This window comes from Eulemur rufifrons, chromosome 19 (genome assembly GCF_041146395.1).
Source record: "Eulemur rufifrons isolate Redbay chromosome 19, OSU_ERuf_1, whole genome shotgun sequence".
Classification (NCBI taxonomy): domain Eukaryota; kingdom Metazoa; phylum Chordata; class Mammalia; order Primates; family Lemuridae; genus Eulemur; species Eulemur rufifrons.
This window is the reverse complement of record NC_091001.1, coordinates 95,869,058-95,890,206: the sequence shown is the minus strand read 5'-3', so window position 1 is coordinate 95,890,206 and position 21,149 is coordinate 95,869,058. Positions and strand designations below refer to the sequence as shown.

The following is a 21,149-nucleotide window of genomic DNA, read 5'->3' as shown; positions in this document are numbered from 1 at the left end:
AGACAAGGGGACGTGTGTGAGAGGGTGAGGACCAGAGACCCTTGCAGCCTCACCCCTGGCCCTGCTGGCCCCTGCACTCCCCAGGGCCTCCTTATCCCACAGACCCCTCACCCCACACAGCCTCCACACTGGCCCAAGACTGCCGGGCAGGGGTCCCACGGGCCCTGGTTCTGTGGGAGAGAGGGGAGGGGCTCACAGGAGTGGGGCTGATGAGGGAGGGGGCTCAGGCTATCCCTGATCTCCTCCACCCCAGGCCAAGGTCTGGGGATTCCAGAATGTGCAGCTTCCTCACGGAGCACGGGGTTAGAGGAGCCTGGCTACCCTCTGGCCTGGGCCACCCTGCTTCTCCCTGACCTTGTCTCCTAGTCCTCTCCAGGGGGTGGGGAGCTCCCAACCTCTGGGGTCCTTGAGGGAAACCATGGGCTGAGCCTGCCCTGCGAGGGCGAGGGGTGAGGAGGCGTGCTGTAAGGAGGACATCCGGTCCCCAGACGACAGGCAGGTGGGGAGGTGCTAGGGTGGCGGTGGGGCTGTAATTGAGCTACTACTCCAGGGCTCAGAGCTCCTAGCTCTCTGGAGCCCTTCTGGAATATTCTCTCATGCTTTCCCGATGCTGTGACAATGAGGATGAAGAAAAGAAAGCGAATAACAATTGGCAATTTTCCCTCTCCTCACACCCTGTTCTGGCACAGACCTTGCCCAGGGAGACCTGACTCGTCCCCCACAGCTCAGGACCTTAAGGCCTAGATGCAGCCCAGCTCTGGCCAGCTCCGGCCGGCTAACCTTTACCTCAGGCAAGCAGGTCAGTTTGTAGCTCAAAGGAGTTAACATTAGCCAGGTCTCTGGCTGCCCAGATCAGCCGAGACCATTGAGAAGAGAACAGCGGGCTGCAGAGAAGGGGGACTGTGTCTCACTTGCCCCAAATCCCACCATGGCCGGCTGCCCCTGGCCCCTCTGAGCTGCTTTGGGAGCTGCTAACCGTGAGGTTAGTGATTTATTCTTTCTCTGCGACACTGACACTGGGGGAGGTGAGGGGAACACTGTACATGAGCCCCTTGCCCCTGGCCCTGGGTGGCTGTGCCAGAGCTCATTAGGAGCTTGGTGACAGTGCTTGGACCAAAAGGTGAGATACTGCTCAGGGTAGGAAAAGCTGGTGTCAGGGTAGCGTGGAGTCTGCGCAGAGGAGGGAAACGAACACTGGCTGAGCATCTCCTACACGCCAGGCCCGTGGTGGGCGACTTGCCCGCATTGTCTCTTTTAACCCTAGCATTCCTGTGGGGCCTCAGTGAGCCCCACCTTACAGATGGGAGGTCGGTCCCCAAACAGCAGAGCTGTGGGTTGGGCCTGTGCTCTCCACTGCACTGCACTGCTTCCGGGTACATCCCTGGGGGCTCTTTGCAGGAACCTGGCAGAAATCTGAGACCCCTGGCCTGGGGGCAGGGACTAGAGCGGTGGGCAGGGCGGCTGGAGGCCATGCGACTGACCGGGGCCTAGGGGAGATGGAGCCCTCGGCGCTGAGGGTGAACAGGCAGACGTGCCGCATGCACACCCCAAGGAGGATGGGAACTTGAGGGCAGTATTTAGGGTCTCGGGAGTGAGTGGCCTTGCTAGGGGGCATCTGCAGAGGCCCCTTCCTGTCTGCGGCCCTCACAGGAGCTGAGACCTGAGGGCCACACCACCCCTGCTGGGAGCCATCTGACTCCTGGGGCAAGGACAGACGGACATGGGTGAAGTCCCTGAGCAGCTGGCCAGGCACAGGGCGAGAGTCGGGGGAGGGCTGGGAGGTGGCCCAGGCTGGAGAGAGGGGCGCAGAGAGCCCAGAGGACCTCCCACATCAGCCTCCCCTGCGCCTGCTCCATTCACACCCCAGACAGGGAGCAGCAGATGCCCAATCACAGCCCGGGGTCAGGTGACCTGGTGGGACGCTGCTGCCTGCCAGCAAGGAGGTTCTCCCGCTCACTGCGGCCAAGGAGGGACGGCAGGGGCACTGTGCACATTGACTACTTTGATCCATAAGGGATTGGCCTTCCCAGGTGGGGGTGAAAGGTGGGGGGCAGGTGCAGGGAAAGCCAGGACTTGGGGTCCTGACGTGGGGTCGGAGGTGAGGCACGGAAGCCCCTTCCCCCTTCCTGTCCTCTTCAGGGAATCGGTGTCTTCCTGTTGGCCAAGAGGTTGGCCAAGTCCCTTCTGGAGGGCTCTCTGGCTTCCTCCCAGGCCCCAGGGCTGGCAGGCCCGGCTTACCAGGCACTTCAGTGACAAGGGTGAGACACCATGTCTAGGGCTGCGAGGCCCGCTTCCAGGGTCCCCTCGGCACCTCAGCACCCCTTGACCCAGAACTCACTGGCACATGTGGGCAGCCAGAATGAAGCTACAGGAAAACCCCATATTCTCTAAACCGGCTCCACCTCCTCACCAGCAAACGGCCCAGCTCTAGAGTTTTCTTGACCCTCTGACCCCCAAGGCCTGCTGTCTGCATGGCTGGCCTGGAGGGAGAAGGTGTGGCAACGACACCCACTCCCATGGTGCCCTCACGTGTCCCAGCTATGCAGGACTAGGCCACCTGGAAGACACCCTCGCCCAGGTCCCAGTCCCCAGGATGAAACCCCCCTCCTGCCCCTGCTTTCTGCTGCTGCCCTGAGACTGGCCACTGAAGGTCGGGAGAGGTGGGACAGCTGGCCAGGCTGTGAGGAAGAGGGGAGGGCCCTCTTGTCTCTATTCCCGAGTCCCAGGGCTCTCTGGAGGTGTGAGGGTCCCCACTGTACTTTATCTAGATCACGTGGCTCGTTTTTGTGACCTGAGAGAGAAACTGGCTCGGCTCAGCCTCAGCTACAGCCACCCAGAAAGCTGCCTCCTGCTGCCAAGTGCTCCCCGGAGAGTTGTGTCCCATGATGCTACCTACAGCGTCCAGAGCATCCCTCGGTCCCTCAGGATGTCAGAGTTGGAGGGAGCCAGATGTCCACTAGCTGAACCCCTCTCTGTTCCTGACCCCAGGAGTTAATGACATGCCCAACGTCACTCAGCTAGCGAGTGGCATAGTCAGGATGGGACTTAGTAGACATTAGCTCTCTTGTATTCTGGGCCAGCTCTCCTTTCCCTACAAGGGACGGCCCTCACATGCCTTCCACCCTGTTCTCCGGAAGCCCTTTCTTAGAGCCCGCCTGCAGCCTCTGAACCAGCCCATGAAGCTGTCTCCTAGTGGAGACAGAAGAAGTGGGTGTGTCCGCTGAGTCAGCACCCTCGCTCCCCACCCAGTCTACTCCTGCTCTGACCATTTCCAGCCAGATTCCTGACCTTTGCATTGTCCCGCTACAAAGACCCTATTTGTCACCAGCCCTCGTGTGGGCAGCATTTGGTGCCTCAGTTACAACCTGCTTCTCCGTGATCCCTCTGGCTCTCCCAGCAACAGGGTGGGGTGGAGGAGTTCATTGCTATGGTCCCCATTGTACAGGGGAGGAGAGAGGGTCAGAGAGGTTTTGTGACTTGCCAAGGGTCACAAGGCTAGTAAGAGGCAGATCTGGGACTGCCCAGAGTCTGAAGGGTGGGCTCCAAGCTGGCCCAGCCAGGGCTGCCCCCTCCCTGTGGCTGGCCTGGAGTAGACAGTCCAGGCATGTTTGCTGCAGGCACGATTGCTCGGACCTTGTTACCATTAGTGTCCCTGCCTGGCGCCCCGGGTTTCTCAAGCTTGTGCGTGTGTGCATGTGCATGTGTGCATGTGTGCGTGTGTGTGTGTGTGTGCATGCACGCTTGCATGTGTGTGTGTTGGGGGTGGAGTGAGGGACTGCAAAGCGGTTCCAATGCAAAGAAGGAAAATATATTTGTTCAATAAAAGTGTATCAATTCAATTCCACTAATTTAGGACCTGTGTTTTTTCCAGCAGGGGGACTGAATAAACTTTACTTGGAAAGGAAAATGGTGGAAGGAGATTAGAGGGAGATGTTTCCAGTGGCTTGGAGCATCCCATCTCTTAAAAACACCTTGGTCCTTTAGACACATCATTGACTTACTGGCATTTTCCTTGTTATCCCTGTGACCTGGGAACCTACGGACAACATCTTACTAGCTTAGCTCAGGTTCTGTCTCTCTGGGCAGTGAGAGTAATACAGTTGCTTTTCTTCTTTTGTAAGAGTAGTGCGTGGGGAATGAGCTCCCTGTCGTCTGTGTGCGGCAGGATATCTGCAGGGTGTGCCGCCTGAACGCTGGGTGCCTGCATGTGTTCATCTCAACAGGAGAGAGGCTGGGCCCAGCCAGAACCTGTGACTTCACTTTGGCAGAAAGAGGCCACACTCTCTCGGGTCTCTTCACTGGGCCTGGTTGGCACCGCCGGGTCTTGGGCCAGAGAGGTCAGGGCCTCCTCCTTCCCCTTCTCCCCACCTCTGATCATGGCAGGAAGTCTAGCCCCTTCCCCTCGTGCTGGAGCTCGGCCTCCCTCAGGGTCTGATGTGAGCCTGACCTGAGTGAGCTCTGGGGTGGGGTGGGGTGAGGTTGGGGCTCTGCAGAAACATCGCCCCAGCTCTTGGATATCTGTGCTCTGAGCCAGCCACGCCTACAGGGGCCTGCGGGGGGCCAGGGCACAGGCGTCTTCCCTGTGTCTTTGGGGTAGGGGGCAGCCAGAGGGGCCCGCCTGTTACCTCCGGAAGCTCTTCTCGCCCGGTGGCCGGGAGCTGGGACGGGAGCCGGGGAGCAGTCCATCCGTCTCCTGGCTGTCCTTTTCTTCCTCCTGAAGAGACTCATCCCCCAGGAAGTCCCCATCGTCCCAGGAGCCCATGGTGCCGTCTGTGGCCTGATACCGGACCTCCACGCACAGGCTGGTCTGCAGGGAGAGGGGCGGTGGTGAGCGGCTGGGACTGCAATAGCCATCATAACCCCACACACTCTGTGCCTCATGATGTTTCCAAAGTGCATTCACACCCTTAACTCAGACTCACGGGAGGAAGTCACCCCATTTTGCAGGTGAGGAAACAGAAGCTCAGAAAGACTGACACGTGCAGACTTGGGATCTGGCTGCAGATCCTGCTGCACGTGGCTCTGCTCCCCCCGGTGCCCAAGGTTGTGCTGGGCAGGGGGTTGTTCAGCCTGCCTTGGACAGCTGAGCCTGGAATGGGGGTAGGTTCTCCAAGGCCACTGTCTACATAATCAAGAGTAGCATTCAGTGTCCCCAGTGATCAGGTCACCTCCTCGTCCTTAGAACCAGGCCTGCCTGCAGGCTTGAGGGGTGGTCTGCCTAAGACCAGCTTGTTGGAAATGTGACGAGATGAGCTGAGTGTGGCCTCCAGGAGAGGAGCCCAGACCCAGGGCTCCCTTCAGAGGTGCAGAGTTAGCGCTTCTTCCTACTCATCTGACACCCGCCCTCCCCCCCAGAGAGGGAGGGAACTCGGGGCTTGCCCTGGGGTTTGCTCTGGGAGAAAGTAGAGCACAGGGCCTGGGGTTAAGCTTAGTGCTGGAGAATCCTGACTGGGCATCTTGCTCTGTGTCCTTCGCCCCGTTCAGCTCCCGTTTTCCCCCAGCGTACAGACCTTCCTCAACCCGCATGGGTGATGGGAGCCCCCAGCGTGGTTGTCCTTCCTCACAAGTCCAGAGGTGACTTGCTCTTGTGCCCCAGATAGGCAGCTTCACTCAGTGCTGGGACCTCCCATTGCCCGGGCTTAACTTCTCCAAGGGGAGGGAAAGGTGCACATATTTTCTGAACCCTCCCTGTGCTAGACATCGTGCTAGTGTTCACTCCTTTGATCTTCTCAACACCCCAACCTGCCCTGCCCGACATATCAGGAGGTTAAATTACTTAAAGCTAGAAAGTGCTGGAGCTGGGATTTGAGCCCAGGCTGCCTGACTCCAAGCCCCATGTCCTCTCCACTGGGCCATTGTGACCTTTCTGGAATAACCAAGTATGTTGTGGGAAATGGTAACCTGGGACGGCGAGCCCTGGGTCTCACTGCCGGCCCTGCTCTTGACCTTGGCCAAATCCATTTCCCATCAGGACTTCAGGGTCCCCATCCATAAACATGGGTAGCCGAGATGGGTGGTGGGAGGGCTAGGTGATCTTTAAGTCCCTTCCTCAGCTGACATCCTAAGTCTGATTCTAGAAGTCCAGGGCATGGCTGTGCTGTCTGTTCGTCCCTGCCCACCTCCTGTACCATGTGCTCTTCATCTAGGTGTCCATGTTTTCCTCTGGGTCCTCCATTCCCACTGGTGTCCATATGTAGCCTATTCTGCATGTCCTCCCGCCAGCTGTGGTGGCTGAGAACTTTAAGAAGCCCTCCCTGCCACCCCTGCCTGAGGGAGGGAGTGACCTGGCCCAGGCCAAGCTGAGAAGCCTTAACTGCTCTCCTTGTTCTCAGCAAGGAAGTGTCCTGAGACGCCAAGACACACGGGGAGCTTCTGCTCTACTCGGAACACTCCTCAGAGAGGGTTCCTTCCTCTCTGGCCACCCCCCGTGGCCGTGGTCCTGACTTTTCAGGCTGTTTCTGCTGGTTATTATGTAGGGCCATATATTACACAGGACCCTGGTGGGGGACCATGGTACAACCCCATTTTACACATGGGTAAACTGAGGCCAGGAAATAGCTAACAATATTATTTGATATATTTATTCAGCACTTACTTAACTGTTCTAAGCCCTTTCTGTGTATTCTCATTTAATCCTCAGAACAATTCTGTGCATAGATGCCATAATTTTTCTCACTTTGGAGATGATACGTAGCTTGCCCAAGCCACAGAGTGAGTGGCCTGAGAGTCATTCCCAGGGACTGTGCTCCTCACCACGGTACCAAACTGCCCACGAGCGGCCGTGAATGAACTCAAGGGACCAGTGATCAGAGCAGAGCTTAGGGGCATCCGAGTTGGTTCGCTTCCTCTGCTTGTCAGACACGTACTAAGGGCCTACAGACTGTGCATTGCCCGTGCATGTGTGCTGGGATGTGACAAACAGAATGGAAGGCAAGGTCCCTGTCCTCACGGAGTGTCTCATCATAGAGAGGAGCCAAGTCAGATGTGCAGAGTGAGGACCATGCCCCAGAGTGGCCACCAGGGCTCAGCCTGGCCTTCCCCTGGGAGAAGCCTCTTTAGCGATTCCTGAGCTGGGTCCAGATGGAAGGACCCGTCGTTGGAGCAGGACGTGCACCCACAGTAGCTCTTCCCTGCCTTCCCATGTAGGAAGGGCTGGGGTGTCTGCTGTGAGACAGCAGAGCCTGCCACGCCGCAGGGCCTCCAACCACAGCCGTCAGACTGAGCAGCTCGGCAGAGCCTGCCCTGAGGCTCCTCCTCCCGCCTCACCCTGCCACGCATGAGGAGCGCTCCCCAGACCACCCAATGTTCCCCCAGGCCCTGTATGGGGAAGCCCAGGAACTCCCTGGGGCACACCCACCTTGATGATAGCGTTGTTATCATCGATCAGGGTGTCGGTCACCTCCACATGGCTCTCCTCCACCACCTTCTGCAGCACCATGCGGAAGGTCCCGATTAGCCTGTGAATAGTAGAGGCAGAAGGTGGTTTCATGGAAGAGGACAGAGTGAGGAACGAGGCTGACATCCTCCGGGCCATGACTGGTTGGGGAGGAGACAGGTGGGCTTGCGCAGGCTCCAGGCTGGGCTGGAGATGGTGGCCCAGGAGCCAGGCCTGGTCCCAGCCAGTGTTGTATGTGTGAGGCCTATTTCCCCAGGGGACCTCTGAGGGGCAGTGGGCACCCTGGGGGATGCCCACGGGCTGGGGGTCAGGGTACGTGGGATCGGGCTTCAGCTGAGTCCCTGCACAGCAGCGTCCAGATGCCCAGTGCGGAGGCTGCTGGAACAGGACCTGGGGCTCGGGGACACACAAGCAGCTCCTCCTCCTCCCACCTCCCTAACCAAGCCAAGGTTCCCAGCCCTCACCAACACCACACGTCCATTCATTCCACATCTGCAACCTCGGCACGCCTTGATGCCAGGGACCCACATGACCGCAGAGCCCCCGTATTCCTAGCTGCACAGCAGGGCAGAGGCAGCGCAGGCTGGTGGCTGGGAGCAGTCTTGGAGTCAGAGAGGTGGGATGTGAAACCCAGCTCTGACACTGCTAGCGAGCTACCTGCTTCCGGGGCAACTTACTCAGCTCTCTCAGCCTTGGTTTTCTTGCAAGATGAGCTCATAGCCCCTGCTTCATAGAGCCGTTGGCGGAGGACTGATGAGATAGTCTGTAAAGTCTGCGTTGGAGTCCCCAGCACAGAGCCCACCCCCCAAAGCAGGCCAGTCGTTATTCATGTGATGTCTGCAGACGTGAGCCTCTCAAGGGCCCTGGGGTGCTTCCAGCCTGTATTTGACATTTCCGACACACCAGAGATCTCAGCGTCTGTTGGCTGAATTAATGAACAACAGCGGGTGCCCAATAAATGCTGATGGAGTTGACTTGAACCCCATTTCACCCCACGGTTAGACGCCTTGCTCTGGGAGAGAAGAGGGCACTCGAGGCCGTTGGTGCTTCTGTGTGGGGTGGATGAAAACACACACCCTGTTCCCAGCTGAAGGGACAAAGGCTGGGGACGCAGCCACAGCGTGTGAAAGCAGGAAGGGGCCTTAGGCTCACCTGGTGCTGCCAGTGATTTATAGAGGAGGAAGGTGAGGCCACAAAAGGGGAAGGGACACAGCTAACTAATGGCCAGTCTGGGTGTGGTGAGATAGCAGATGAATTCTGACTTAGGCATGTTTGATGTCTGTACCCGTCCTGAGGGCTGTGGAGGGCGAATACTGATTTAAAAAGAAAACAATCCTCCCATCTGTGCGGGGAGGAAGCGGGAGCAGCCGTGTGGGATGAATATGAAGGGTGAATATAAACCGATTCCCTCTGGAGAGCGGAGCCCACCTCCCTGAGAGAGAAAGGTCACACCACTCCTCCACTTAGCCTAACTGGCTTCTAGGCTTTTCTCAGACCAGCGTCCTCTCCCCAGTGCAGGAGAGAGAGAGAGAGAGGTGCTGGGCTGGGCCAGGGACCTGGAGCCGCTGCCCCTGAGTCTCAGTTTGGTCTTTATACAATGAAGCGGGTGGGCTCTTAGCTGCCGTACGTGTAGACATTCTAACAGTAGCCTATGGGCATGAAGGAATGCACCGGCCTTTTTGCAGTCTCACTTCTTTTGGTTCTAAATTGGTAGTTTTAAAATTTCAGCATGAACAGAATCACCTAGAGGGCTTGTGAAAACCCAGATGACAGGGAATCTTCCCCCTCCCCCTGCCCCCCACCCATGGATGTGCTGGAAAATGTTGGAGGAGGCCTGAGAATGTGTATTTCCAACAAGTTTCCAGGCGATACTGATGATGCCGGTTGGGGTGACACAATGAGAATCTCTGTCCTACCATTACCCTTTGCAGACAGCTTTTCAGGCCCGCTTTGATTGCACTAGGACCTGCCCATGCTGAGTGCGGGGCAACAGGCACATCTTTCCCCATATTTAGATGCCCAAGCGCAGCAAAGGAAGGTGCCCCCATCAGCAGAGGTGCTGCAATGTGACAAGACACCCCCAGGGGGCAGGATGGAGCTATTCCCCTGCAAATGCTCCAAGAAGCCTCTGGTGCCTTCCAGACTTAACTTGCCTGAGAGTCTCAGACTCCAGACTTGGGAGGGGCCTTAGAAGAGAGCTTGTCCCGCACTCCTTCCAGGAGGCATCCCTGAAACAACCTCCCTGACACATGCTCGCAAGCCTCTGCCAGACAGTGATGGCGACAGTGATGGGGCTCTCGCTGCTTCACAGTGGCTCTCACTGCTAGACCACTCTGCCGCTGCAGAGAGCTGAGGTTGGCCTCCTGGCAAATGCTCCCTCCTCACACCCTGACCCAAGCCCTGGCCATACGCAGACTAAGTGCCATCCCTAAAAGGGGGCAGTGTAGACAGTGGAAAGGGCCTGGGCGCTGGAGTCAGACAGATGGGGGTTCAGCCCGCAGGTTCTAAAGGGTTTCCACCATCTGGCAAGCTCTGTGATTCTGCCTAGTTTTCCTACCTCTCTGAGCCCTGTTTGTTCATCTCCCAAAGGAGGTGGCACTGCTGGCTCCACTGGGCAGTGGTCAGGAGAACGCTCGTGTGAAATCCCTCTAACTTCCTGCACGCTGCTGCCAGCCCCTCCCCCCCAATGCCATGTGGGGCTTGCCTTGTACAGGGCCCGTGCAGGGCTGGTCTCCCTGCAGGACGGGCTCTGGGGGCAGATCCAGGCTGCCCCACCCTCCCAGCTGCGCACAGCCCCACAGAACCGGGGCCTGTCTGTGGCCTGGAGGGTGAGACTGGGCCGCTAGGACCTTGCGTGGCCAGAGGAGTCAACTGGCCACACTCCCAGGGGTGGCTCAGGGGGCTTTAACTCCTAACAGTCCCACACAATCTCCCCCAAATAAAAATAAAAAATTAGGTTCTTTGAAATGGACAATTGATATTCTCTCAGTCTTATGTAAAGTATAAAGAAGCACTTTTATGAAACTTTGCTCTTTTCACAGGTCTGTAACATACCATCTGTGCAAAAACACAATGCTTGCCATGAAAACAGCTTCAAAACAAGGGCCCTGACGCTGATTCTAACCAGAACGCCACCCCTCAGCCCCTCCTGTGTGGACGTTCTCCACAGAAGGAGCCGGGACAGGAAGGGGCAGGGGAAGCCCCTGGCTCTGGCCCTGGTGGTGACCCCAGAGGTGACCCTGTCCACCCCACCTGCTCTTTGTGCAGGTGCTGTGTGACTCTGGACCAGAGCCCTCTCTGGGCCTCAGTTTCCCTGCTATTAGGTGAAGGAGCTGTGGCTAACCCCATGTCCTCCAGCAGCTTGCCTCATGTGGCCATCCCAGTTACCCATTGCAAAAAGGGTAACTCACAGGAGGCCGGCAGGGCCCAGGAGGGGCCGGGCAGGCGGGGCAGGGCTAGGATTCCCGGGTAATTAGGCAGCAGGTGCAGACAGGCCCACAGACCGACCACAATAGATCGGCAACTGGCACCAGATTCCTGTCAATAATTCATTGCTTTCCCCCGGGAGCCGGTGTCGGGTGCCCTCGGCCCCACCAGGCCTCTGCTGCTGTCCTGGCTCCTGAATTATTCAGGGGCCCCTGGCATCCTCAGCAGCCCGGAGGCTGGCGGCAGGGCCAGGCCACTGCCCCTCAGAGGTCCCGGACAGGCAGAGCCGGACACACCAGGTCCCCCGAACTCAACGCTTTGTCCTCACGAGGAAGCCCAGGGTTCCTGGAAGGAGGCCTTTGTCCCAGGTGGGGCGGAGCAAACCTTGGGGTCTCCTGGTCTCTGACTAGGACGCTTCCTTCCTTCACACCATGTCTACCTCCGAGGCCCCCAGAACCACTGGGTGAGGGGCCAGTTTTCAAGCTGTCCTGTGCTTCTAGGACAAGTCCAGTGAAGGGATCAGACTCATAGGCTCCGTTCTCACACTAGCTTCCTTTACCTCAGTTTCCCCAAATGCATCAGTCACGTGATGCTGGCTTCATCGCTGAGTGCCCTGAACTCTTCAGGGAAGAAGGGCCCCTCGGATACCTGCTCCCAGGCTCTCCCACCCTGTTACCCTTTGCCTCCTGACCCAAAGGGGGCACTTATTCATTCTCTTGTTCCACAAATGAATCAGGGGCCTGCTATGCTCCAGGCACCGTCCCCAGGAGTGGGTGTGGCTTTGCTGGTTGCTAAGCCCAGTGCATACCCCAGAGAGGCTCCCCCTCCACCAGCTGTCCCATCAGAAGGAGCCTGGGGACTGAGCTAGGCCACACCAGGATGAGGGTGGTGGCCTCACAGCCCCTCTGGCCTGCCCAGGTGAACACCAGGCAGGCCTTTCCTCTGGCTCTGGGAAATAGAGCCCCAACTCCAGGACGGGGAGACCTGAGTCCCACCTGACTCCAGGCACCCCTCCCACTCTGACCCCCCAGCTGGCCTGTGTCAGGGTGGGCCTTACGCTCTGCAGGGTGGCCTCTCCTTTCCCCCATCCCAGCTCTGCAGCCAACAGCCCTGGACGTTCTCTGGGCTTCCAAGGAAAGGGCAGCAACCTCTCCTGCCAGGCCTGAGCCTCCCTCTTGGGGCTTCCTGTCTTCTCTTGGGTAGGCGCAGGGAGGGCAGGGAGGGAAGAAGGGGAGAGCTCGAACAGGAACTACCCCCTTTCTGTCTTCCCTCTGGTTGGCCCTTAAGAACACCTAACCGAAGACTTAGCTTTCAGCGTATTCACTGTCTGGTAGTCCATTTCCCAAACAATTCCCCAAGTACTTATAGCAGGAGTTTTGCTGGGTTCAATGGTTTCCAGCATTTCAGTGGTTGGTCTTCCACTGTAAATGGTTTAACATTCTCGTCCATGTCCTCAGTTTCCACCATCACTGCTCCAACACTCGGGTTTCTGGGAATTGGATTAGGAAGAGGAGGTAAAAGCATCCTAGCCTGGGCTCTACCGCTGTCTACCCATGTGACCTGAGGATCGCCTCTGAGACTCAGTTTCCCCTCTTGCACAGAGAGGGCTGCACTGGCTAAGCTGTCTGGCTCCTGGGTGCTCTGACATCTATGTGTGGGTTCCTGCTGGGGGTCTGGACCGCCCTTCCTGGCGCTCAGCTTCCAATTCTGCTTCCTGCTTCACATCCCCCTGGTCTGTGTGGGGGCTCTTTTCTCTTGTTCCTGTTTCTGCTGTCCTTGTAGGTCACCCAGTATCTCACCCCAGGGAAGAGGACTGTGCTGCATCTCAGGTGTCCCTGGTGGGGAGTCTCTTACCAATCTTTCTTGTGGATATGAAAAGCCTCCACAGTGCCTGAATGATGTGATACCCTGAGAGGCAAAGGAGAGGCCTCTGTGCCCTAAACATCTTCCCTGAGGCACTGCCAGCAGGCCTGCAATCCAGCTGAGATCCTGAGGGCTCCTAATAAAACCCACAGAATCAGAGCTTGCTTAGAGCCCATGTGCTTTGGCCCTTCCTAACTCAGAAATCCCTTCTACAACATGGTCCACTTTCTGCTCAACCTCTCCCAGCAGTGAGCTCACTGCTTCCTGAGACAGTGCCTGGTTGGAGAGCTCTAGCTGTCTTCCAGCCATCTGCTGTCGTCCAGCAACATAGCCTGGTCCTCATCCTGCCTCTAGGCCCACACCTCTCTTTCCTCTTCCTGTGGCAGAAAACCTTCTTCGGGGGAAGGGACTGTGCCTTAATCCCTCATCCTAGTAACTCCAGTGACTAGCCCAGTGTTCGCCTGGTACAAAGTATTTGCTCAGTGGATGTTTTGATGAGTGACTGGATGGATGGATGGATGGATGGAAGGAAGGATGGATGGGTGGATGGATGGATGGATGGATGGAAGGAAGGAAAGTTGGATGGATGGAAGGAAGGAAGAAAGGATGGGTGGATGGATGGATGGAAGGAAGGATGGATGGATGGATGGAAAGAAGGAAGAAAGAATAGATGGATAGATGGATGGAAGGAAGGAAGGATGGATGGATGGAAGGAAGGATGCATGAATATATTCTCTATGATTTTCTCCTTGAGGATCTCATCTACTTGTCATAAGGTAAGATTTAAAGTCCCCTTTCTCCCTGGCAACTACAAGGTGGTGCTTACTAGAGTTCTCTGCAACCAGTATAGGAACAGTGGAACCCTCGCCTCTCCTGCTCAGAGCAGGGTGCTCTACTTCTGTTAGTCTGACCTAGGATTAGGTCAGCTTTTCTGTTGTTTGTTGAGTCCTGCTGAGCCCTCAGTGAGCTAATAGCTCCACACTCTTTTGGACACGTTGTCACGTTCAGCCATAACTCCTCCTCTATCTTGTATAAGAGCAATTTTTTTTTTAAGAGACATGGTCTCACCATGTCACCCAGGCTGGAGTGCAGTGGCTATTCACAGGCATGATCAAAGCACACTAGAGCCTTAAAAGATCCTCCTGCCTCAGCCTCCCAAGTAGCTGCAACTATAGTGTGCCACTGCAGCCGGTTGTGATTTTTGAATCCAACACAGGACTTTACATTTCTTATATAGCCACCATTCCAGATTGTTTAAGTCCTTCTGAATTCTGCTTGCCCCCCAGAGAGCAGGATGGGAGCTACTTTTATTGAACACCTCACAGTGATAATGCTCATGTGGTAGGTGCACTTCACTTGCAGAATGAAAGCTCCATGAGGGTAGGCACCCTGCCTCCCCAGCACCTAGTCCAGAGCCTGATATACAATAGCCACTTAATACATGTTTGTTGAATGAATGAATGAATGCACATCTACTTCATCGAATTCTTGCAGTGCCCTTTGAGGTAAATACTCTTTTCACACGAGTACATTGAACTCAGAGAGGTTATGTAACCTGCCCAGAGTCACACAGTATATGACTGACCTGGGGATCTGAGATCAGACTTGCCTGACTGCTAAACCACCACAGCATGCTGTGTCACAGCTTCTGTGGGACAAGGCTGCCCTCAAGGCTACAGAGGGTCTGGTGAAGGACACCATCAGCCATTCTACCTTCAGCTTGTCTTCTGGGTAACTGTCCCCCAGCATGGCATAGAGGATATCTAAAGAAAGGGACAGCAGGGGTGAACAGGAGGGTGGAGTGTTCGTGGCTGACAAAGGCTGGGAGGGCTGGGGGACTCTGGGGAGGACATGAGGAAGCAGGATGAGGATCAAAGGCCAGCCCAAGACCACTTCAGTCTTTGAAGATCAATCCAGGGCAGGCTGGGGGTGCAGGTCCCCTTTTGAACCCCAAAGGGATGGTCACCCAGAAGCAGGGCAGGCTCCCAGCCCCGCTGGTCCCTGCCTCTCCAGCCGCCCCCCTCCCCAGCCCCTCCAAACTTACTTGTTGCTGAAGACTTTGCTGTAGTTGAAAATCTGAATCTCGAGCATTTCATTTTTGTCAATGCTGCTGGCCACCGGCCACCGGAACGTCTAGAGAGAAAGGGAAACTGTGGCCTTGGGCTGCAATAACAGGCAGGGGCTGTGGGGGGTGGGAGGGGAATCTCTGGTAGGGGGTCTCAAACAGGGTGGCCCCTCACATGGGCCAGTGCTCCCCAGGGACAAAGCATTCATGCCTAGAATTGCATTTAATTCCCTAGACCACCTTGTAGAGTGGGTATGGCCCACTCCTCTTTCAAAGACGGTGCTCAGAGAGGCTGGTGACCTGCCCAAGGTCATATGGTGAGTGAAAGAACCTGGGCCCAACCAGGACTTCTGACTCCCCCTACAGTGCTCCTTTCACCACCTCCCTGCTGCCTCCTAGCTCCTGGGGGGCTTGCAAGTGGGTGGTGCTCGGGCCCAGGGCTGTGAGCCTGGTTTTCGGTGTGTGCCGAATGGAGCTGTGAGCTTCCAGCTCTCTCCCATCACAGCCATCCTGACCACAGCAGGCTCTGCTCCAGACACCCCCATTCAGGTCACACCACTCCTCGCTGGCAGTGCTAACTTTGGGGACAGGTTTTAGCTGTTTATTGTTATTAAGGCCAGGCCCATGGCCTGTCCACAATTCACTATTTCTAGATTCACCCTTACCACTTCTATCTTGCTGTCTCCCTAAATCAGTAATAATAATGAATAGGAACTTGAGTGACATTTTTCCTGATGCCCTTGAAGTAGCATCAAGAGCCCAAACTAGAGGCTAAAAGATGCCAAGTGCCCCATTTTCTAGAGAGAGCCGCTGATGGGCAGATCCAGGTGCCCCTCTAGGTCTTCCTCAAAGGCCTTGCTACCCCAGCCATCACCCCAGCCCTCCTCCTCCCTGGATGTGAAAGGAGACTGGGGAAGGCAGAGGTGGGGAGAATCGTGTCCTAGGGGCAATGTTTTCATGGTACTTCCCCGGGGAGATAGCTCCTAGAGACTGGGCACCTGCAAGAAGGGCAGCTTGGCATGCAAGTTCCCAATGGCGTCTGCCTGGGCAGTGGACCAGCTGGTCTGTCCCCCAACCTCTAGGAGCACTGAAGGGCAAGGAGCCTGGCGTGCCACTGCTGGGTGTGGCGAGTATGTGGTTTACACTTTATCCAAAGGCTGCCCACCAGGGGAGGGGGCCTCAGCTCAGATGAGGCTGTAGGGCTGTACCCACAGTGGCAGAGCTGGGATGGGGTGGAGCCAAGTCCCCTACCTTGGGCTCCACGTGATGTGGCAGGCCACTCAGTGCTCATTTGCAAGGCCTGCCATGCTGCCAGCATCCACAGCTGGCCAGAGAAGCCACCACACCACAAGGAGCACAGGAAGGCTCCATGTCCACGGCAGACACCAGGAACGCAGCCCACAGCCCCCGCCCCAGTGGGATTTGGGAGGAGGTGGTGGGCCTGAGCAGGGGTCCCTGCCCCGCTCCGTGTCCTGAGCCACAGCGTGAGGGAAGGCAAGAGGCAGTGTGACCAAGATGCCAGACTGGAGTAGTCAACCCTTCAGGACTGGGCTTTGAATAACCGAAAATGAGCAAACAGCTCTGGGGCTGCTCAATGACACTGCTGAGAGATGGTGCCAGTGGGGATTTTGACAGAGCAGGTGGAATGCAGTGACTTTTTATTTTCTAATTTCATTTTTATATCCCACCAAATCTAGACCACTCCACAGGCCAGTAATAAACAATAATTTTAACAGCTATAATAATAATAGCTGCCATTTATAGAGAACTTTTTATCACGCAGGGGCTGAATGCTTTATGTGTGTTAATTCATTTAGTCCTTCCCACAGCCCACGAGACTGGGAATGGTTTCTCTGCTTTCTAGACAGGGAAACTCGGGCTTAGAGCAGTCATGTGATGCAGAGAACTGCTGCTGGCTGAGCAGGTGCTGGGGAGGAGGCTTCTGGGAGCCCACCCCAAACGTCAGCTGTTTCCAAAGCTGGGCGTCCTCCTCCCAGACGGGGGACTTGGAGGGCTCAGGCACACGGGGCCAGTCTGGCAGGTCACTGCTCAGTGTGGGCAGGGCCCGTCTCAGGAAAATGGCCTCTATGACACCCCCTTTCAGGACTGGTCAAGTTCCCAGCGAGGCCCCAGACCTGGGCTTGGGAGGGAGGAAGTGGCAGCGGAGGGAGAGGGCCCTGGGGTGGGCTGGGCAGGCGAGGCGGGCACAGGAGGAGGAGGGTGGGCTGAGGGATCCGGGAGGCGGGTGGAGGCGGCTGCCCAGCCCACAGGCATCATTATGCGGCTTCTGCGATGGCTCCTGGCTGCCTCCGCAGCTCTGCAGAGTGTGTGGTTTCCTTAATGAAGTTGCTTTTATGGGGCTGTGGGGAAATGAAGCCGCTCAGGCAGGCCCAACTCATTAGCTACCCTGCCGGGGGAGAGCACTACAGGAGCCACCAAGATTTCGATTTTCTTGGGATGAAGGGGGCAGGGGTGTTCGATCCACCTGAGGGTCTGTGGGTGGGGTTCTGACACTGGAAGGAGAGAAGGATGGGGAGAAAAAGGAGATGACCACAGAAATGGCATCGTCAGGGAGAGGGGCGTTGAACAGTGGCAATAAGCGAGGCAAAGGGACCCAGAGAGGGCAGTGGCTCAGGGCATGGAGGCATGGGCCGGTCTGCTTAGTGGGAGCCGCGTGCGGACCAAGGGGCCCTGGGGGTCCTGACTGCAGAGGATGATCCAGGGGAAGCACATCTGGATTTGTGGCTTGGAGCCCTTTGAGGAATCTCTGGGTGGAGGGATCAGCCTGAGTGTTTCCAGGAAGGAGCCCGCGAGAGGGGACATGAGGAGAGAAGGACTGAGTAAGCTCTGCTCAGACCAGGCCTGCGCAGTCCCTGTGGAAGACAGACAGGAGTGTCTTTCAGGAGAGAGAAGACACAGTCCTCACTGGGACACAGAAGCTCCTTTGGTCTCTGGCTGCCCCCCATATATACCCCTCCCTTTCCTCACTTGTCTATCCTCCTTCCTCCCACCCTACAATTTCCCCTCATTTCTCTGTTTTCCTTCTCTCCTATTTCATTCCTCTGCTTCCTACTCACCATTTTATGTTGTATCAGTTTCTCTCTGTGTCTTTGTCTCTGTCTCTCTGTCTCTGTCTCTGTCTCTTTCAGTGGTCTCAGTCCTGGCTGTGCATTAGAATCACTTCCGGAAGACTTAAAAAAATCCGGAGGCCCAGGCCTTGAGACAGGCATCTGGGTGGGGTCCAGGCCTCAGTATGGGGCCTTGCAGAGTGTGACCAGGCTGTAGGCTGGAGGGGAGTGACTTAGGGCTGGGACTTGGGGCTACTCCCGACTGGCCTCCCAGGAAACAGAGGCATGGGCTTTGGTAACTGACATTTTGGTTTGAATTTTCCTTGGCTAATTTCTCTATTTTTTACCTCTCCTTTGTTAAAAATTTCTACTGCTTCCTGAAATAGGTGGGGATTCCCCCTCCTAGCATGCAAAGTCCCCCTTGCTGGGCCCAGACAGCATGTCCATCCTGATCTCCTGTCGCTGACGTCTTCCTCCGCTCAGCCGCCGTCTGGGCGCTCTGGTACGGCAGCAAGCAGAACAGGAAAGGTGTTCCCTCCCAGAGCAGAGTGGGGAGCAACGTGGCAAAAATGTGCTGCTTTTACAAGTGGGAAAGTGGAAAGGTGAGAGTTGCCCAAGGGCACAAAGCTGGTTGGTGGCAGAGGCAGGATTCCAACTCAAATCTCTGCACGCTTAGTCCAAGGTTTAATCCACTACACTGAACCCTCTCCTGAAGCCTGGGAGATTAGCTGAGGCTGAATCTCCGAGGGGGTCTGTGGCTGTGATCATCCTTCCAGGTTGTCAGCAACAAAAACATTTATTTCTTGAGTGCTGACCATGTGCCAGGCACTGGTTACACACCTTACACAAACATTATATAATTGAATCCCCACTTTACAGATAAGGAAACCAAGGTTCAAGGAAGATTTGCCTAAAATAAGTGGTTAGTAGCTTCATAGTTAAGAGCCAGACTGCCCATGTTCAAATCCTGGCCCTGCCACTTAATAGCTATGTGACCTTGGGCAAGTTACCTCCCCTCCCAGTGGCCTCATTTATAAAGTGGAGATGATAATGTCACCTAAATCCTGGGCTCTGGCACAGAGTAAATGCTACAGAGGTTGTAACTAGTGCTGCTATCTGGGATGTCAGTGATTTCAAGGCCAGTGATTTCTCTCCAAAGGGAGACTCAACAATCCCCTATGTTCCTTTCTGACTTGTGACTTTGCCTCTCCTCCCATCTCCTTGCATCTAGGCTGGCTCTGTGACTGGCTTTCACCATTAGATTGTAGCAGAAATGACACTGTGTGGCACCTGGGCCTGGAAGCCTCCATTTTTACCCTCTTAGAAGTCAGTTGCCATGTAAAGAAGCCCAGGTTTCCCTACTGTAGAGAGGCCATGTGGAGAGAGGCCCCGGAGGATGTGAGGACACAAGGAGGAGACCCACAGTGCCCTGAATGAGCTCCCAGCTGGATTCAGGTGACACCGTATGGAGCAGAAGAACTGCCCTGCTGAGCCCAGCCAACCCACAGAATCATAAGCAATACTACAATGTTGATAATTTTAGTCATGAGTTTCTGGGTGGTATTTCACATAGCTCTTGATAACTATGACATTCTCCATGCCATCTGTGCCTCTCTTTAAGTGTCAGACTTGTGTCAGGGAGACTTGTCATCAGAGGCAGAGCTGGACTCCATGCCCTGGGCCTTTCCCCCCATACACCAGTTCTCTTGCTCTTTATTCTTCCTGTTGGCCTCAAGAACTCCAGGTACAGCCTTGACTGTCATTCTTAGAGCAGTTCAGAGAATGAGTAGAGCCATCAGGCTGAAGTTTCTGTCTCATTCACCGACCCCCTGCACCTGGCATGGGGCATGGCACATAGCAGGCACTCAGTAAACAGGTCTCAACTGACTGACTTGCCTGCCTGTAGTGTAGCTCTTTACTAGCAGTGTGAGCTTGGGCAGGTTAGTTCACCTCTCTATAAACTGAGAGTGACAGTAACAGAACCTGCTTCTTGGGGTATTTTTGAAGCTAGCCAAGCACTTAGCATAGAACCTGGAAGAGTTAATATAGTGGTTTATTATAATGATTGTTATTGTATTTTTGTTAGTTCTGGGAGCTGAGGCAAGGCCTGGCCTTCTTGGTGACGCACACTACAGGACTGCACGAGGGCACTTCTGCAGCCTGGCTAGCACCAGCGTGATTTGCTTCCTATGGCTATAACGAACGGCTGAGGGTATCTTCTATTTCTGGGGGTGCCCTGAAAATCAGCTGCCTCAAGACTGGACCAAGGAAATCCAGGACACCATCTAAGATCCTATTTCATCTCAGCCCCCAAACACCCTCAGGACATGCGCCTAGCACTGCTGGGGTACTCAGGTAGCAGCTAAGCCAAACATGGTTATTCAAGATGTCAGGAGCCAGCAAGCCCCATGCAGGGGCAAACATTGGCTGAGCACCTTCTGTGTGCCAGGCTCTGTGCATGGCACTGTGCAGAGTTCAGGGATGCAGGCTTATTTCTCAGTCCCGGGGATGCCCCTGGATAGTTCTGGAGACAGGCACACACCTGGAATAGCAGTCTGTGATAGGACCCTTGACAGCAGTAAAGCGGTTGGCATTACAGGTCGGGGAGGGAAAGAGGACCTCTGTTGGGAGCCTCAGAGTGTGCCCAGTTTGCCTGCTCTAGGCTTTGCCCTGACCTGCCACTGCTGGCCAGGGGACAGAGTTCTGCCTCCCATGAGCCCCAGAGATCTAGGGCTCCACAGAGGTTTCCCTGATGCACGGTGGAAAATGACCACTGACTGGGCCAGGAACCATCCTAAATCAGCAAGACAGCATCTATAAAGGGACAGTCCTCTAGGTTTTGGGGGGAGATTGAGGTGTGCTACAAACTTTTGGGTACAATGGAAAGAGACTGTCTTGGAAGCTTAAAGACCTGGGTTCAAATTCCAGTGTGGCCATTCATGCTTCCCCAGGACACAAAGCCTTGGTCTCTCGCTCCCTCCCCTTTTCCCTCCAGCTTCTGCAGGTTGTAGGTTAAATGTAGGATCTCAGGTTCCAGCCTCTGGGAAAGGAGACACCATGTCCAGGCTCTGTTTCCACCCATTGTTGGAGGGAGCATTGTCTTTCTTCCATGGCCACCTCCTCCCCACTCAGGTTCCTAAGCCCAGCCTGCAGCAGCCCCTGTCACCCCTGTCTGAGCAGAGGAGGGGCCCCTCCCTTGCTTAATCCCTTACCTGAGTAGAGCAGGGAGAGACATTTGCTTTCTTGTCTCCCCTTTCATTTTTTTTTTTTTTTTTAAACCTTGAGCAAGGAGTACATCCCATTTTACAGAAGGGGAATCCAAGGCCTAAAG

At 55.7% G+C, this 21,149-nt stretch overlaps 1 protein-coding gene across 3 annotated transcripts in view; it reads right to left on the bottom strand.

Annotated features, from left to right (window-relative positions):
• The window catches only part of OTOF (otoferlin), a 91,435-nt gene that overhangs the window by 44,149 nt on the left and 26,137 nt on the right, over nucleotides 1–21,149 (bottom strand). For all 3 annotated transcript variants that reach the window (XM_069495272.1, XM_069495273.1, XM_069495274.1), the window contains exons 3-5: nucleotides 14,730–14,818; nucleotides 7,358–7,457; nucleotides 4,626–4,807 (exon numbers count right to left, since the gene is read on the bottom strand). In XM_069495272.1, coding sequence (XP_069351373.1) covers nucleotides 4,626–4,807; nucleotides 7,358–7,457; nucleotides 14,730–14,818 — 371 coding nt within the window. The remainder of the gene's footprint in view (nucleotides 1–4,625; nucleotides 4,808–7,357; nucleotides 7,458–14,729; nucleotides 14,819–21,149) is intronic.